At 40.5% G+C, this 18886-nt stretch overlaps 1 protein-coding gene across 1 annotated transcript in view; it reads left to right on the top strand.

Annotated features, from left to right (window-relative positions):
* Positions 1–9725: 9725 nt before the first annotated feature.
* Positions 9726–18886, top strand: part of KLHL2 (kelch like family member 2) — a 60380-nt gene continuing 51219 nt past the window's right edge. The window contains exons 1-3 of the mRNA XM_061475486.1: positions 9726–9928; positions 12754–12879; positions 17441–17547. Coding sequence (XP_061331470.1) covers positions 9906–9928; positions 12754–12879; positions 17441–17547 — 256 coding nt within the window. The 5' untranslated portion in view covers positions 9726–9905. The remainder of the gene's footprint in view (positions 9929–12753; positions 12880–17440; positions 17548–18886) is intronic.

Here is an 18886-nt window from a genome sequence, read left to right as displayed (position 1 = left end):
TGCTTCTGAGGGCTGATCCAGTGCTGAGGAGTCTAAACCAGATTAAGATATGGCCTGTTCTTAGATTACTTCCTCTGCAACTCCATCAGTAATGGTAAAGGTATTAAATGAGGGTAAGGTAAACAGATGTGGTATGGCCCAATAATGTCATGCTATACTACCTTATTTGCCAGCTGCCCTTAAGCAAAGCTAACGTGGATTAGATACCCAAGATTAAAATCCTATACTTAAAGGCATAACCTTTTCTGTATCAGTAGGCCTAATACCTACTTTTCTTCCTCTCAGATTTATTTAAAATCTGGCATGAAGGGAAACAGGATTGGGCTCACAACCGTTTTCACATTCAACCACAAGGTGTAATTATTATTACTGTTTCTTATTCATATTGCAGGTACAATTAGTACTTAAACTATATTCATCTCTATGTAAAGAACACGCTCTCTGATCTGAGAATATGGGGTTGTGACAGATTCCCACATGACTAAAAATACATCTGGGAAGTGAAAAGGTAGAAATAACAGTAAAGAGAGTTTGATTTGCATTAATTGGTTGTAAGAGTTCTGACAGTCATACTGCATAAAAGCAGTCTGTATTCTAGCCTCAAATAACAGACACTTCACATGTACTTACTTGATTTCAAGCTTCTGTAAGTTTTTAAAATCCTATGGAGATTAAAAACCAGTTCACTGCTGAATACATTTAAAATAAAGGAACCTTAATCTTTCTCTCCACATATGGTTTCAGATTTTCACATTATGCAAGTGTAAGCTTTTTGTGGTGAGCAGCATGGGGCTGTTTGTACATGGTAATCATGTAATCAAAACCTGCCACTTGCTATGAACTTCGGCTTTCTAAGTAAAATTTCCATGAAAAATTCTGTGGCCTTTAAGTGCAAGCTATTGAAGAGAGAAGAGCATTACACTGGGATAAAATCCTCTCTAGGTCTTTCACCAATTAATGTACAAATTTGAATGCTGGAGACAGTGTGGCCATTGGTTAATTCAGCTAATCTATTAGTACAAATCATTTGGCAAAATCATAGAATCATAGAATAGTTAGGGTTGGAAAGAACCTTAAGATTATCTAGTTCCAACCCCCCTGCCATGGGCAGGGACACCTCACACTAAACCATCTTACCCAAGGCTTCATCCAACCTGGCCTGGAACACTGCCAGGGATGGAGCATTCACAGCCTCCCTGGGCAACCCATTCCAGTGCTTCACAACCCTAACAGGAAAGAATTTCCTCCTTATATCCAATCTAAACTTCCCCTGTTTAAGATTTAACCCGCTACCCCTTGTCCTGTCACTACAGTCCCTAATGAAGAGTCCTTCCCCAGCATCCCTATAGGCCCCCTTCAGATACTGGAAGGCTCCTATGAGGTCTCCACGCAGCCTTCTCTTCTCCAGCCTGAACAGCCCCAACTTTCTCAGCCTGTCTTCATACAGAAGGTGCTCCAGTCCCCTGATCATCCTCGTGGCCCTTCTCTGGACTTGTTCCAACAGTTCCATGTCCTTTATATGCTGAGGACACCAGAACTGCACACAATACTCCAAGTGAGGTCTCACGAGAGCAGAGTAGAGGGGCAGGATCACCTCCTTCAACCTGCTGGTCACGCTCCTTTTGATGCAGCCCAGGATACGGTTGGCTTTTTGGGCTGCAAGTGCACACTGGCGGCTCATGTCATTTTCTTATCGACCAGCACCCCCAAGTCCTTCTACACAGAACTGCTCTGAATCTCTTCTTTGCCCAAACTGTAGCTGTGCCTGGGATGGCTCCGACCCAGGTGTAGGACCTTGGATTTGTCAAGGTTAAACTTCATGAGGTTGGCATCAGCCCACCTCACAAGCATGTCAAGATCCCTCTGGATGGCATTCCTTCCCTCCAGCGTACCAAGTGAACCACAGAGCTTGGTGTCATCGGCAAACTTGCTGAGTGCGAACTCAATCCCGCTGTCCGTGTCTAATGTGTCCATAACAAAGTCCAGAGATAGGACTGATGAAAACAGATAGATAAAAGTTAGTACAGCTGTGTGTTAGTACAGATGAATTTTGGCTGCTTAATGCAGATGAGACAAAGGATGTAATGTAACACTGAATGGAAGAATTGTGAACAACCCAACGGGCACTCTTATATTCAAAACCAAATAAAATTACATTAAAGAAGGGATAAAATTCATCAATTTCATTTTTATTTTTATAAATATACATTAAAAGGATAAATCAACCACTGGAACTAAGCATCATGATATATCTTATTCACTTTGTGCTAAAGAAGAGTTTTAGAGTTTTAAATGGTTTAGGGCTTAAGCAAATACCTAATTTGCAGGGTGAAAAGTATTTCTTCTGAAGAATAATTTTAACTATGGATTTTTTTAACTTTCTTCTGATTTTTCAAATTTACATTTCTGTTTAGATTGTATTATAAAGTCATCACACTGTGACAAGCATTTACTTATATAAAGGGAAATGCAGAGATGTTTCAGAAAATGTTTGGGTTTAGGTTATATACTATCTAGGATAATTTTCATTAAAAAGGAGGAATGTTTGATAATTTAGCTCAAGAAAACTACTGATAAAATAAAGACAGAGAATGAAATTTGAAGGAAAAAATAGTTTTTTCCCTCTACCATTTTTTTTTCTCCATTTTTTCATTTACTATTTTGTCTGAAAAATCATATAATGGACTTGATGAGAACTAGCTGGAATAAGTTAACTTTTTAGCCTGTATGGTTAAATATTAGCACTCTGACAAGGTAGTCTTTTCAATATTTTAGATTCTGATGGTACCTATTTTTTTTCTCCCAGTATATTAGACTGGATCACAGTATTCTTCTTTCACATATTAAAACTGGCTTTTCCTGATACCAATGAAAATTGTTTTCCGGGAACACCGTAACAAACTACTCATTTTATGAGCATCTACTTGTAGCAGAATTATTGGACTAAACCTTTTCATGCTTTTGTCTTTGCAAATTTCCTCTTCATTTTTTTTTTTTAATTTAAATAAGTCCAATTTTAATCGACATTCTGAAGAGCTGTGTAGTGATCCTGAGCTCTTTCCTTAATCTTTACAATGAGTTCACAATACATTCTAGTCTTCCTTACACACAAGCCCCCCCAAAACACGCAACGAAACACCACTATTCCAAAAGAGGATTTATTCTATTTCTTGAACAGCAGCTTGTTATGCTTTTCACTTTTGATGAACAACCTGTCTGTGCAAAATTATATGCAGTAACTACGCCTCTGTGATTGTTATTGCTGTGACTCCCTGAATATAATCTTTAAATATTTTAATGTCTTTGATTTCATTGCCTCTTGGTACAGCAAAAGATTTTGTACAATGCATGAACTATACTCCACTTGCTTTTTCCCTGTCTACACCATACTTAATTTTTGCTGAATGCCCCCTCCACTGCTGTAGATTGCAAATACTTTTCCTCCAGTGTGGTTTATATGCATATGAAACAATACATATTCAGATTGATTCTTTCAGCATCATTTTCAGAGTGTAAATTGCCCCCAGTTATTGTTCTTAGGTAAGATCACTACATGCATGACTACATGCAAATTGGTGAGTTTAACTGTTGGTTTGCTGTAGGCCAATCATAGACCCCAAGAACTACTGCAGTCAGTAAACTGCTCAGTATGATTGTGCATTCAGTAAGCACTAGATGGCAGCATATCAATTGTTTAGTTTTAATGAATGAGCTGTATCTCTTTTACTGTCAAAAGGCTGTGTATTAGTTGATTGACTTAGTTAGGACTACTTTACAGAATTGCTGTTTGAGTGGAGAATGTGATGAAGAAGTGATGGAGGATGCTCCATCCCTGGCAGTGTTCAAGGCTAGACTGGATGGGTCTTTTGAGCAATCTGGTCTACTGGAAGGTGTCCCTGCCCACGACAGGGGGCTGGAACTAGGTGAGCTTCAAGGTCCCTTCCAACCCAAACTATTCTATGACTCTACGTGGACTTTGATGGCATTGTATTTGATATAGAATCATAGAATAATATAATAGTTAAGGTTGGAAAGGACCTTAAGATTATCTAGTTCCAACCCCCCTGCCATGGGCAGGGACACCTCACCCTAGACCATGTTGGCCAAGGCTCTGTCCAACTCAGCCTTGAACACTGCTAGGGATGGAGCATTCACCACTTCTTTGGGCAACCTGTTCCAGTGCCTCACCACCCTCACAATAAATAATTTCTTCCTTGTATCTAACCTGAACTTCCCCTGTTTAAGTTTAAACCCATTACCCCTTGTCCTATCTCTAGAGTCCCTAATGAACAGTCCCTCTCTGATATCCTGGTAGGCCCCCTTCAGATACTGGAAGGCTGCTATGAGGTCTCCACACAGACTTCTCTTCCCCAGGCTGAACAGCCCCAACTTTCTCAGCCTGTCCATACAGAAGGTACTAAGCCCTCTTACCATCCTCGTTGGCCATCTTCTGGACTTGCTCCATGCTGTTCATATGTTGAGGACACCAGAACTGCACACAATACTCCAAGTGAGGTCTCACGAGAGCAGAGTAGAGGGGCAGGATCCCCTCCTTCGACCTGCTGGTCACACTTCTTTTGATGCAGACCAGGATACGGTTGGCTTTCTGGGCTGTGCGATATAGTAGCTTCCAGTTCATACCTATGATGAAAACTACTTTTGCTTCCTTTTTTCAAGAAAATAATGTTTTAACAAGTGAAGTATGAATGAACAAAATAATAATTTACACTCTTTAAAAGTAAAATGATCAAGAAAAGAGAAAAAAAGCCAAACAAAAACCAGTGACTGAGATGACCTCTGTGAAAAAGGAGCCTACTGCAATGGTCCTGCTTATCTGCATGGTATGTTCTGTTAAAGACGGAATGTTGCAAATATTTTTTTTTTTTTTTGTGTGTGTGTTGTGTAGGCTGTACCCAAAGACTGTGCAGAATGTATTTATTAAGGTATCTGTGTTGAAGGGTGGAGCTCCACCATGAGCTTTGCCTGCTGTTGATTGGGATGGTGCAGCTTTCCCCAAGAAATCCCTGCTGCAAGTTTCTGCCGCTACGTTTGCATCATGATCACATGGCTACAAGGTGAAATCTATTTTTGATGGGTCTTCTGCTTCTTTCTGCTGGTTCAGTGAATGGAACCCACTCAGTATAGAGACATGATTGCCTTATCCAGTGCACAGGAAGCAACGCAAGTCTACAGGTTTTAGAGTAGGAGTTGGTCCACTTCTTTCATAGTCATCTCAGAGACACACCGCATGTGAAATCCAGACCTTCACATCACTGGGCCTTGGATCTGCTCATCAAGATCTCTGCTTTGCATCTCTGTAGTTTGAAGTACTAATATGAATCAAGGCCATGACCAACACTTGTTTCCATTCATAATGCTTACTCGAGCTAGAACTTCCTTTTTCTCTGGCACTAAAATGAACTTGTCATCTACCAGGAGCTCTGCACTGTTCAGAACTGACAAGAAGCACCTGACTTCTCCACTAAGTGGGACTCAGAAGTGTCACACCATTTGGTCCTTCTTTTCCAAAACTGTTTAAAGCCTGTTTACTAGACTGTGTGACACATCAAGTCTTTCTGGAAATTACACCATGTCTGGTTTTGAACACTGAAAAAACAGTTCTAAGTTACTAATTTCCATCATCATCATTATAAGGTCCGTGAATTTCACAGAGTATTCTGTGAAATTCACCTATTGTCATTAAGTGTGTATCATTCTTAGTGCTGCAGCAATTTCTTACACAGAAGAATAATGATAGAAAAGGATAAATATTTTTATCCATGCTTAATTGTATTTAAATGGTTTTGATCACTGTACAATTTATTTTTGATAGCAGCTGCTTTGCTATTCCTTATTTCACATTCCCAATTTACACGTCTTATTTTTTCTCTCACTGCCTACTCTCCAGTACATATTCCTCTGCAATCTGGTCCCTATCTCAATCTGCTGCATACATTTTCTTGCTTTTCCTTTTCACATTACTTTTCAGTGTAGTTCTTCTCAACTGCATTCATGTCCTTAGCTCAGTGGTCCTCTGAAATTTTAAAACAATCCACTCTTTTGGGGAAGCAGAAGTCTTTTCCACTAGAGTGAGGTCTTTCAAGATTAGTTAATGCTGGGTTAATGCTGATATTCTTATAGGTGTCTTAGACAAAAAATGCAGTAATACCTAATGTCTGTGTTGACCTCAAGTCCTGTCATGAATTCCACAAGGTCCTTGTGGATGAATTTAGATTCAGGGGCCTTAGCTATTTGCAAGTCTGTTGCTGGATGTAATGTTACTGAGGGTGAAACGCACAGGGAAAAATGGATGTGTGCCCTGAAATATTTTGGATAAGTACGTACTTATTTTTTAAGACATTATATAAACAAATTACCCACAACTAAATTCAGTAAGATGCAAATATAATGGATAATCTAAGAGCTAATAAAGTGACAACCTTATTTTTTTGTTTGAAGCAACAGGAGTAGAGTGCAGAGAGGTACTTACACCTTCAGTTCTGGCCCCTTCCTGTCTTCTTCCTCTTGCATGAGAAGAATCGCAGCCTTAGCAGCATCTTCTCATAAGCATTCTGCCCACATCATTAAGAAGGCATGACTTCTTAGTATCTGAAGAAAGAGTAAATGTTCATACAAATGTATTTTTGCCCTTTTTGGAGTGGTCTTTCTAACCTGCAATTGTCAAAAATACTAGTAAGAACTTATTCCAGTGTTCTGTGTGGCTAAATCTAATTCAGATTTCTTTTAACGTGATCACGTCGGCAAGGCACGTGATCCCTTAAAGATGCTTATGAACCACTGTGTATACATGCAATTACATTCGTTTTTACCAGAACTGTTTATTCTTTTTGTAGGACTGTGTAACTTGTGAAACTCTTGCTGAAAAGCAGAACTTTGCTGGCATAGCTTAATTTTCAGTAGATGTACTTCACTGACCTGTAGCATCAGGATTTCAATAGTAAAGTATTTCTAGTGTCAATATATCCAAAGAACCATGCAATCATAAGTAAGTGTTGGCAGCATTCCTTTGGAACTCTCTAAACAAGTGGGAAAGTACCAACAGTTGTTACAGTGGCACTCCTAAACATGACAAGGAATTTCCTCAGTAAATGCAGTGATCTGAATTGCTGCAGCATAAACAAAAATGGCAGGTGTTTCATCATAGTTAAGAAATGTAGCTTATTTCCTTTCAAAACTACATAGATACACACCCACACACATATGTAAATGTGTTTTTTCTTTGAAAGTTCTTTTCTAAGAAAAGGTGTTGGATCAGTCAGAAACCTGTAAAAATCCAAGCATTGTATTTAAAGGATGTGTTTTTTCATGGGTAGGTATAGAAGTTGTTTTGCCATAAATACATAACACAGTTTGGCTTCAGCCTTTTTTTGTTTGAGCTGTTCATGATTCTTTTCAGTGTTATTGAAGTACAAGGACATAATTTTAGAAAAAAAAACAGAACCCTGCCCTATTTTGATGTTCTCCATCACAGAGGTTGCTTCAACTGACATTAAACATTTGGCTCAAAAGTCAAAACAACACTGCAAGAAAACAAAAGAAGTCTCAGGTTGAAAATGCTTAATGTTTATTTAAGAATGAATGTTATTAAACAGTTCTACCATGTTAACAAGGGCTAGAATCTGCAGCTGCCTATGTGCCTGTAGGAGCTATATGCGAGTAGTGAACAAAAAAAACCCTCAATAGGTTCCAGACAAGTTTAAGATGGCCTCATAATCTAATGCAAACCTTTAAACACTGTTAGTAGTAGGATTCACTTGGGTCTTATGGATCAGTAAAAGCTAGGATCTTTGTCTTACAAAGTAACAGGCACTTACTGTAGGGCACAGAAAACTGAAATAGTGATGTGACAGTTGTCAGCAACTCTCTGATCTATCCAGGCTAGACCTGCTTAGGAACTCAGAATTTGCTGACAGGATGCCACACGGAGCCAGCTGAATTTTAAACCTCCATTTTGGAGTGCATTATTGCTAGCTGGCCCCTTTGGAGCAGACTGCCCTGCAAGCAGTTGCATCTTTCAAATCTTTAACAAATACTCTGTCTTCTCCAATACAACCTAGAGATAAATCTAATGGTCTCTTGAGAAGAGACAAATTTAGCAGTTACGAAGCACAGACTTTGTAAAAAGAGGCACTGACAATTAACAGTTATTTAATTTAAAAAAACCTCCAGTGGAAACCCATTGAAATAATGCTGAAGTGTTCCCAGATCAAACATCACAATGTATTGAAAGAAGATTGTTAAACTGAGAAAAATAAAATGACATTTTTCAAGGAAGGGATATTATTACATTGGCAAACATGAAAACGACAAATTAAAATACATTCAGTTTTAATAGCTTGTGACTTTATTAGAAACACTGGGGAAGGGTTTACATATTCGTCTGTAATATTTCTCACCTAGAACACACCCACCATTTTCTGTTTTGCCCTCTACTTAAATTTGTTGTTCTTAAACTCCTCTCACTCTTAGAAAAATAGTGTTGGTCTATTCGTGACAGATTCATTAGTTTCAGAGCTACTTTGTCAACATAAAATCTCTTATTCCAGTGAAGACACATTTTATTTTCACAAGGGCTATCAGATTTAAATGCCTGAATTGCATTCAGCTTGCTAAACACATCTTCCACTACACAACCCTGTAAGATTTAGAAAGTAACTTACAGAGGTTTAAGTACATTAAATTCTTCTTGAATGCCACAAGTCAGAAGTTGCTTAAGTAGTATTTTTTATTACTGCTTGAATTAGTGTTGCTTATAAAGGCACACATTTGAAATCCTGTTGTTTGTTTTTGCCATTCTGCATCACAGAGGATACTGAATTAAACATTAAAACACAACTCAAGTACTTAATGCTCAACGTCAGCAACGTTTGTGATAGTATGAATACAGACAGAAGGGCTGCTGTTCTGAGTGGCACAGGTGCTGTTCTGCTGGACAGGATAGAATAAAAACAGATGAGATCTAACAGGTCATTGCGAAGTCGAGCACCAGAGATGCAGCCTATTCAACTGCAGCATCCTTCCTCACCTCAATGCACGTTCAGGCTTTGCTTTGGCTTTGCCCCCTGCTCAAGCTGCAGCCATCTGCATGATCCGGTGTCAGATCAACTCCACGGCTGGCCTGAGACGAAGCTCAAGACAGTTCCTTCACAGTGTGCACCTGGGGATGGGTCTTGTCACAGAGGCCTGTGTCGTTTATAGAAAAGCACACGCCGCTGTTCCAGGGACTTAAGCATCCCTGCATTCCCACGAGAGTGCCCCGAGTCACCCACCCCGGACCGAGGTCCTTCTGGCCTGGGCACCCGGTGAGCCGTGGCCCCGAGTGAGATAGTGGGGTGCTCCCTGCCCGGCCGGAGCCTCTGCTGTCCCGGGCGGTGGGAGATGGGCCCTCATCTGTCTTAGGGTCGAGAAGGGCATCACTCCCAGGTTCCTGCCACTTGAAAGCCATGCTTCTCCCAACAAAGAGCAGCAGCACCTCATCCTCCTCTTCCTAAAGACCCCGGGACGCACCCGCCCCACAGAGGGGCAGCAAGCCACAGTCCCTAGGACACCCAGCGCAGCCCCCTGGCGGGAGGCTCCGGCGCAAAGCAGCCTGCCCACTCGGGACCAAGGTGACCAACACCACCTGAGCTGCAGCCACCCTCACAGAACCCGCGCACCTCCACTGTCCCCCACCGCCGCGCCTGCGCGCCGCGGCCCGTCCCCGCCGCCGCCCTCCCGCGGGCGGGAACCCGGAAGTGGGCAGCGCTGGCGGCTCCCGGCGGGTAGTGGGGGCTACGCCGGTCGGGCGCAGCCGGCACCCCGCAGCGGGGCAGCGGCAGCTGGCATGGTGCTGGTGGCAGCGCGCCGCGCCCGCGTTGCACGGAAGAAGTCTGAGCGGATCCGCGATGGAGATGTTGCTGCCGCCCGTGTGAGTGCTGCGGCGGGGTTGGGGGGCAGGCTGCGGGGCTCCCGGAGCCCGCCGGGACAGCCGTGTGGAGCACAGCGCTGTGCAGTGCCGTTGGGTTAGCGGGCGGGGCCGGGCCGGGCCCAGCCGCCTAACAGCGAGCACCGTGGCGTGGCCGGGCCGCCCGGGTCCCTCGGTACTGGGGGCGGGGGGAGCGATGCCAGCAGGCGGGAGCTGGCGGGAGAGTCGTGTCGTGTTGTATCGTGTCACGGCCCGGTGCCGGAGCCGGTGTGTCGTCCCAGCGGGACAGGGCGCTCCAGGGCTGGCACGGCCGCCGGGTGGTTTGCGATGTCCCGTCGTGCCGCTACGGTGCCCGGGCGGTGGGTGCGGAGCGGGCATCGGGGGACTGGGCCGGGGCCGGGGCCGCAGGCGCTGTGGCCCCCGCGGGCGGGCAGGCAAGGCTGCGGATCCCCCTTCGCCCCGCCGCTTTCCCGGGCGGCTTCCAGCGTGCGGGGACGCGCTGCTTTTTTTCTCTCCTCCCCCTCACTCCTTCTGCTTCCTCCATATGTGGTCCCGAATTACTCCCTGTTTGACTCAGCAGTCATGTTCATCGTGCTCTCGGTTTTCTGGTTATCTAGTTAAGCATCTTTTTTAGTAGCAGTGAGCTATGCAAGCCACGTATTTATAGCTGCATTTCAGTTGGGTCCATCCAGTGTTTTGTATGTTACTGTTCAGCGTAGCTTCATCCTGCGCCTTTGGGAGGCAGTTTTCAGGTATGCTGTGGGTTGAGGTGCTTGAGAACAAACCAGCTGCAGACAGCTTTGACCCAGCTGGTGAAATGGTAAGAGAGATTGCAATAATTTAAGGCAGACTAGCAGTTCTCTAAACAGAAGGCCTATGACTGATGGTCTAGTAGGCTTCATTACCTTAAGACAAAGTCATCCTTTGTGACCGACTAATGAAACTTCATCAAATGAATTTATGCTTCATAGGAGCTTCTCCAGCTATAGGTTGCTTGACAGCTCTTTACAGGGAACTCTGACCACTTTTTTTCCTTGCATATCTGAATGTGTTGTGTATATAGTCTGTATACATATGCAGATAGTATACATTAGTATCTGATGCATTGCTCTGGGATGTAAAAAGGTGCCACAGAAAATGTGAATTGAAAAGTCCATGGTATAAATAAAAGCTGGATCTCTTGCTCACAGTCTTAGTTTTGAATGTTTCCTGAAGTTATTAATTTCAGTATATAATTTATTTGAATGCTAGTTGCTAGATATGTCACATAATTAGAACAGTAATATTCAGTCTAAAGGTGTTTGCTAGATAGGTTGTGGGTTTGGTTTTGTTTTCAACCTCTGTAGTAGCATGTGTATGTGCTCTATAACATGTAACTTAATTTTTTTTTTCCTGATTGATGCAAAAATGCTGTTACTTGCACCCTTTCAGTAATGAGTTGTACAATTTTCAAAATTCAGCATGAAACTTTAATTCATAGCAGTTTCATAGTGCAATATTGTAAGTTGGTGGTACTTTGAGTTCTGTAGTTGGACCTTACTTTGTTAGCTGGTGTTTTACAGAGACTTTTTTCTATTCCTTTGTTGCTTGATGCAGTTTCGTGGTGTTTTGCTCCAGAACTTTGTAGATAGTTTTGGCATCGCAAAAAGTAGAACCAACAACTTTGCACGGGGTTCTATGTTAAAATCTTAATGTATTGTTGACTTTTTCTTTTAAGTTTCTTTAAGCATTCCCAAATAAAGTGGTTTAGGTATGGTAGAAGAGAGACTGGAATTATGGGAGCCAATGCATACGTTCAATTTGACTAGTCTTGCCTAAAGCAAGTAAGGTTGAGTTTTCATTTGGATTCAGATCTCTGATGTACTAAGAATCGGTTGCCAAGTCACCAAGTGACTTTAGAGACTTCCAGTTCACAGGTTCAGGAATAGAATTACAATACTGTAAGTGAAAACATCACTGATGTTTCCTTCTAAGTACTACAACAATGCATTTTGCCTTGTTAAGAATAACATTGTGATTGGAAACACGAAACTCACTGGCTTGGCATGAAAAGCCCGCTTGCTGTTTGGACAATCCTAGAGATGGAGGGGTGCACATAATCATTTTTCTATAGGAGTTAGTGTCTGTAGAACTTGGGTATTTCTTACAGAAAGTGGTACCTGTAGATAGAGATCATTATTTTTCACAGTGCTAATTTTTTCTCTTGGTATTTTGAGTGGGTTTTAGAGAGTAAGAAAAATTAAGAGATTGGTCACTTGCCTTTCAAAACATCAAGTGGATCTGCAAAACTACCCGGTTTTTCTTCTACTCGCCTGTCTTATGCTGCTGCTAGGGAAAGCCTGGAGAATTATAGTAGTCATCATGTGGTGTTCCTGTCAGAAATGAGCTAGGAGCTGCGTGAACTGGTAAGGAAGGTCCTGCTGTAAGAGTAGAGAGCAGCTTTCTTCTTGCAGGTAGTGAAGGCTGGGGTGATGGATGCTGTGTTCTGCCATCTATCTGTGTGGGCATCAGGCTAAAACTTCCCAAATCTCTGTTTCTGCTCTCACGTAATGGCTTGTTGGACATATTCTAGGGCATCATCTTCATGTTTTCCTTACTGGAGGTTACTGTTAGCCCTGAGTGCCTCTGTCAACCTCACTTGTGTTTTTTCCAGCTTATAATAATAGGGAAACCAAGATTGCTTGGAGTAAAGAATAAGTTGAAGCGTAAATCTTTTCCTCCTCCCCAAGATGAAGCTGGAGAAAATGGGTGACAGAACTGGAGATTAACAGAAGCATTAACTTACTACTTTATTTTTTTTCCCCTCTTTTTTTTTTTTTTTTCTCCAGATGTACCAAACTTTGCCATCAGAAGCCCTTGGATTTGAAAGATGATAACACTGAAATTCACTGTCCTGTTACAGTAAATCCATGGCACATGAAGAAAGCTTTTAAAGTTATGAATGAATTAAGAAGGTATTACTTCACTGCATTCATCTACCTGGAGTCTGTAATACATTTTTACTGTCATTTGCATTTGTTAATAATAATAGTTTGTTTATTAAGAGCATTCAGTTCCAGAAGTGTAGGTGATGAGATGGCTTGCATATACAATGAAGTGATAGCTGAATGATACTCATGTGATGATAGCGTTAATGCATGCAGTATGTTTTTGCCACTCATAAATTAATCAAAACCTCGTTTGTGAGACTTGAAAAATACTTTGAGGTTGTATTCAAGGAGTTACAGTCACTGATCATGCCTTGTAGTTGATCCTGGACAGATGAAAAGTGACTCTGTAGTTGAGCCTAAGGCTCTGTGTGCCTGTTGCTGATTTTTGTGGTAGGCTGCTAACTGGAAAACGTTAAAATTTTGTAGTCTAGAGACATAGGTCAGAGTCTAACAAATGTAAAACAGCCAACAGTACAGTATCATAGAATCATAGAATGGTTTTGGTTGGAAGGGACCTTAAATATCATCTAGTTCCAACCCCCCTGCCATGGACAGGGACACCTTCCACTAGACCAGATTGCTCAAAGCCCCGTCCAACCTGACCTTGAACGCTTCCAGGGATGGGGCAACCTGTTCCAGTGTCTCACCACGCTCATAGTGAAGAATTTTCCCCTAATATCTAACCTAAATCTACCCTCTTTCAGCTTTCTTAGTTATCCTTTGCTTGCCCCCTGACAGAAATTGATGAATTCCCAAGTCAAATATTGGAAACAATTTTTCTCAATAAAGTTTTATAAGACCTTGACTGATACTACCATCGGTTTCAGCAAAACTTGGGAGACTGGTGCTGATGCTGTTCTCCTAGCGCCCATATTGATTTATTTTCTACATATGAGTAGGTGAGATGGTGTTGAAAACTGTGACAGGTGGTAATTAGAGCTCAGTTGTGAGCTCTGGTAATTAGGACTCACAACTATTACTGACAATAATTCAGCTTTATAACTAACAGCAACAATTGAGAAATTAAATAAATAAAACACTTCAGCATGGATAGTACTAGAGGCTGTGAAAATCCCATAGTCCTCTGTTATTTCCCATATAAGATTAAAAATGGGAGAGGCTGAAAAAAAAGACAGTAACTGATACTCTGTTAAAGTATGCCTCTGCCTTTGATCTTCGCTCTTCCATACAGGTAAATCTTTAGATACTGTGATCAGATCAATGTATTTATCTGCCTGACAGTTTTTATTGTACTGGAAGATTGAAGAAAATTATATGCTGAATATAAATGACTGAAATCCAGCTTAAAGACTTCCACAGTGTGAGGCTAATGAGACAAGAGCAGAGTCTATTTGTCTAGTATGTTATCAGCCTAGTTACCTTGTGTTAAAAGGACTGATACTTGTTGCTTAATCTTACTTACTCCCTTGGTTTTTCAAGGGTCCCAGTAACCAGAATCAGGAGTGCAGTAGAGCCTGGCTAAAGCCAATAGCCATGACTTCCAAAGGGTAGGCAAGATTTTAGATGAAGAAACAATTTGCCAGAATGAATCTTGCAAGTTTTGGAAGTCAGAAACCTTAATCCACATTTTGTTGTGTTGTGAGTATAAGAGATTTACGGTCTTCCAAAAGAGTGTATTGTTGAAGGCTGTGGATTATTTTCAGAATATATTTTAGTTTCCATGGTTACTTAAATTTGAATTGCTGTAAAAGCAATTTGAGCAATTTTGTCTTACATGTGTAAGTAGTTAAAGTTGGAACAGGAGCAGTGCCATGCAAACCTTAACTCTAGTTCTTAGCAAGGTAGTTGATGCAGAAGTGTTTACTGTTTAAGCTGAGTACAGCTTTTAAAATAGTAAGTGCTAATTAGATAATATGATAAACATATTAAATACTTGCTTTTATCTTTTGGAAATAAACTGAAATATTTTAGGCTTCATTACTCTAAAAGAAGACCCAAAACTAATAAAGTAAATTATATTTTCAATTATGCTGACTACATTTTTAAAGTGGTTTCTCAGTTCTCTTCATTACTGTAGCACAAGCAGGTATTTGGCAGAGGTATACTCTCCAGAAAGTAGTTAACTAGTGAAGAAATCATCTGCTTAAGCATCTAAAATACATTTGTTTTGGAACGCTTAAGTCTGTGAGTTTATATTACGTTTTTGACAGCTGTCAAGTTGGCTGGTTCTGTGAGGTCATAAGAGGGTTTTTCTGTGCCTTCAAATTTGGACAAATTTGAGTAATTTTGTCCTGGGTAGTTTTTGTCATTTTGTTACTCACCATCACCTCAACACTGAGTCAGAGAGATCGTTAGGATAGCTAATTAATTCTTGACATATGATGAAATTACCCTCTGCCTATCTTTCCTCTTCATTCTAAATTGCTTTTATCACAATGAATTTGAGCCTACCTGTATTTGTTAAAATCCTCACTCTTGCAAACAGCGCTTTAACAAAATCTTCTGAAGATGTAGGTAATGACCTTTCTCTAGATAAACCAATAAAGAATAACCCAAAAGCTGGTAAAGTTTTTCTTAAACCTGTATTTTTTCTATCCTCCTTCCCATTTTCTCATTTCCTTTACCAACATGGTGTACCCCCTGTAGCTCTGTTCATTTAGTTGCTCTAAACAAATTACTACAATATCACTTCAGAACTCAAGGTTTGCTAAAATAAATAGGTATGCCCTCTTGAAATGAAGGTGCTGAGTTGCTGTGGAAGCTACAAGATGCTTGGAGCAGAGCACATGTTTAAGTTTATAAGCTTGTTTCTTTAGTAGTTCATTTAGCTTGCCAGCTTTGTAGTAACAGAGCATATTCATTCGCCTAATACAGTTCCAGACTAGAGATGTATCCGAACTGCATCTAAGTTACTATGTCTGTACCTGCACAGTGTAATTAAATAGCTGGAGTGTTTTGTCGATGTAGTTCTTTTGCTTCTGGCTTCATTGTTATCTTTGGTATTTCTGTGCAGCTAAGTATAGAACCTTTTGTTCCTGCTGTCAGGATAAGTGCAGGTGTCTGAAAAAGCTGGGTATCTGATGACCTCTAATGTGCAGCTTTCTATTTCAATTTCTGTATAATAAATGTAATGGTTGTTTCTAAGCTCCTCTGAATTGTGTGTTTCATTTGGGTATGGTCATTGCCTTTATAATATACATCTTTTTTGATAACCATATTGCAGGCTAAATGTAGATAGTTGCTGTAGGGATTAAGAACTGAAAGGGTGAAAACATTCTAATGCCAGAATTGCAGTACAGTCCCAAAGGTTACTTGTGGCCACCAGAATTGTTGGTGTGTGACCTCTGCAAGGCCAGTTTACTTGGGACTGCAATCAAAGAAACTGGGTGATTGCAGAGGCTGAGAGATCACAGAGTTTTCTTTGGACTGAGGTGAATATCTGAGCAGTTTTATCTAGATCTGTCAGAGCAAAATGCAGCTGCTCATCCCAGTCTCTGCTGCAACTCTGTGTAGTGTTGCAAACTCTCAGTAGTTGCACTCCAAGGGCAAAAGATATTCAGGAAAGGTAAAAACGTATCTTTTCAGAATTACGAGAATAAAAATTACTGTATTGATGTACAGCTGTGACTCCATCCTTAAGGAGTATGTTCTGTTAAATCATACTTTCCCCTTTTTGCTTTTTGTCCTGGCTGTGAGTTTTGCGATATGTATGCTGCTTCTACAGAGACAGTGCTAGCATGAGAAGGAAATAAAAGACAACTGTGACTATGGCTATTTCGATGCTGGGGAATCGCAGCCTTCTGGTGTTGTGTTGTGGTTTGTCTGTTTCCTGTCCCATGCCCATAAATTGGATCATAGACAGTACATGGTATGGTGGGTTTAAGTGGATGTAAACTGCACTGGAAACACCTGTATTATGAATGATTATAAAGGAGATATTACCTTATTGCAACAGAATAGGCAGGAAAAATGTATTACAGTCACAAAGAACAAGAATGCAAAGGATGCAATGAAGACAAAAAGTCAGGCAAGATATGAAGTTAACCACAATAAATTCTAAACTGGTCAGAGTAGAAAAAATAATTGCTATTGTGTGCATGGCCTGTGTATGAAAAATGCTTGGAAAACAGTAAACACAGAGTTGATCAAGTAATGATTTTGAACAATTAAGTAGGCATGAGCTTGCAGTGTAATGTGATACAGGCACACTTTAAGTTTGGCTTCTTTGTTATCTGTGAAATCTTATTTTTTTATCTCAATTTTTTAATGTTTGCATATATAAAATTCTTTTTTCTATTCTAGTTATTTAAAGAAGCCTAGACTTCCAGTGAGAAAAGCTTATAAATTGCACTGATAACAAATTTTGATTATTCAATGCAGAGAACTTCTGTGCAAGAAATCACAATTCAGTTGTTTGATGTTGAGAAACTTCTGTGTACCCAAGCACCATCTGTAATCTGAGTAATAGCCATGTGATTGTGTAACATCATTTAAAAACAATGCTTCATCAACATTGTCTGCCTGCCTCTTTTAGCGCATGGGGAAAGAAATTGTGTGTGATATTATATACTTTTCTGTTGTAGTTCACTTACGTGAAATTGCCTTCTCTGATATTTCTAAATAGTCAAAACTTGCTGTGTGATGTGACGATAGTAGCTGAAGACATGGAAATTGCAGCGCATAGAGTTGTGTTAGCCGCCTGCAGCCCCTACTTCCATGCCATGTTTACAGGTACCAAATGTTTCAATGCTTACTATGTTCTAATACAATCCAACTGTATAAAGCACAAAAATCAAATGACTTTTGGTTTTTAGGATTTCATTTAATTTTTTGGTAAGCCAATAGGAATATTTGGGTTTCTTAATTATTTTTTTTATTTCAGTCTAAGGATGTACTGGCAACCTATTCTTTGTTAGCATGATGAATGCTTTAAAAAGTCTCTTTGATTTAAACAAGTTGATCTCTTAAGCCAGGAAAAGTAGGGGGTTTATATCCTTTAGGGCTCTAGTAATCTCATGTGTCCAAATGAAGGTTAAAATAACTTTTGTGCGTTGTATAAATTATGTCCTTTAACAACTACTGCTGCTGTGTTCTTCAGACCCTGAGTACTCTAGGCTGTTAGATAAAAAAGCTTTCTGTGGCTTTGGCAGCCCATAGCTGGAGTGCATGTTTTGGTATTTTTAGGGCAATTCTCCCTGACAGATGTACTCTGCATCATTGCCACAGCTTTTCTGTGCAGGCTTGATTCTGCCTCTGCTTGCTGCATGCTGGCCAAATTACTGCTTTGCTGCTACAACAGGAATGCTGAGGGCTTGCAAGGCTGAGATAAGTTCAGGTTCATAGAAGCCTCCAGCTGAATTCCTGTGCTGTGGGTTTAGTTCCATAACAGTTATAAATCATACTGGAATCATGTGGAATTTGATGTCAAAGTGAGAATGCTACTAAATGCATGTTAAAATTAACTTCTCGAATTTTGTCTGCTCCTTTTCAAATGTTGTGCTGATTTGGAAGTTAATGTTAGCTGTCTGAAATTGAAAGAATTCTCTGCAACATATTTCTTCTGATCATCAGCTCAGGTGGAGGCAGAAATGTGACTCTTAGCCTGCCAGTACACAAACAAATTGGAATTTGAATAACTTCCACTGTATGCAACTGGAAAATTGATGAAATTTGAAATACTGCTGTGTCCTGGGGAAGCAGCTGATTATTCTTCATTTTACATGTAAATATATTGACTCAACCAAAGCTAGAAGTGGAGTCACTACCAGCAGCAGCAATGCTTTTAAAGTTGTATGTGAAATTAAATATCTATTCCTCTAGTACTTCAAGTTTGTTTTTGAGGCAAACATTCCAGGTGACTGATACATTTCCTTAATTTTTACTGCTGTCCTTAAAGTTAGAATGAAAACAGCTGCTTCTACAGTTCCTTTTCATCACCTTAGTAACTGAGACACACAAGTCTCTTTCATTATCTGCGTATTAAAGATTAGCTGTTGTTTACTGTCATATTGAAAATACTCTTTACTCACAGTATATATTGTGCTTTCTGTGGTTAAGACATTTCTGCTTG

Source organism: Pezoporus flaviventris, unplaced genomic scaffold, assembly GCF_033815535.1.
Source record: "Pezoporus flaviventris isolate CSIRO_AGI_PZ_B2104156 unplaced genomic scaffold, CSIRO_AGI_Pfla_v1 ptg000002l, whole genome shotgun sequence".
NCBI classification, from domain to species: domain Eukaryota; kingdom Metazoa; phylum Chordata; class Aves; order Psittaciformes; family Psittacidae; genus Pezoporus; species Pezoporus flaviventris.
This window is presented reverse-complemented; position numbering and strand designations above follow the sequence as displayed.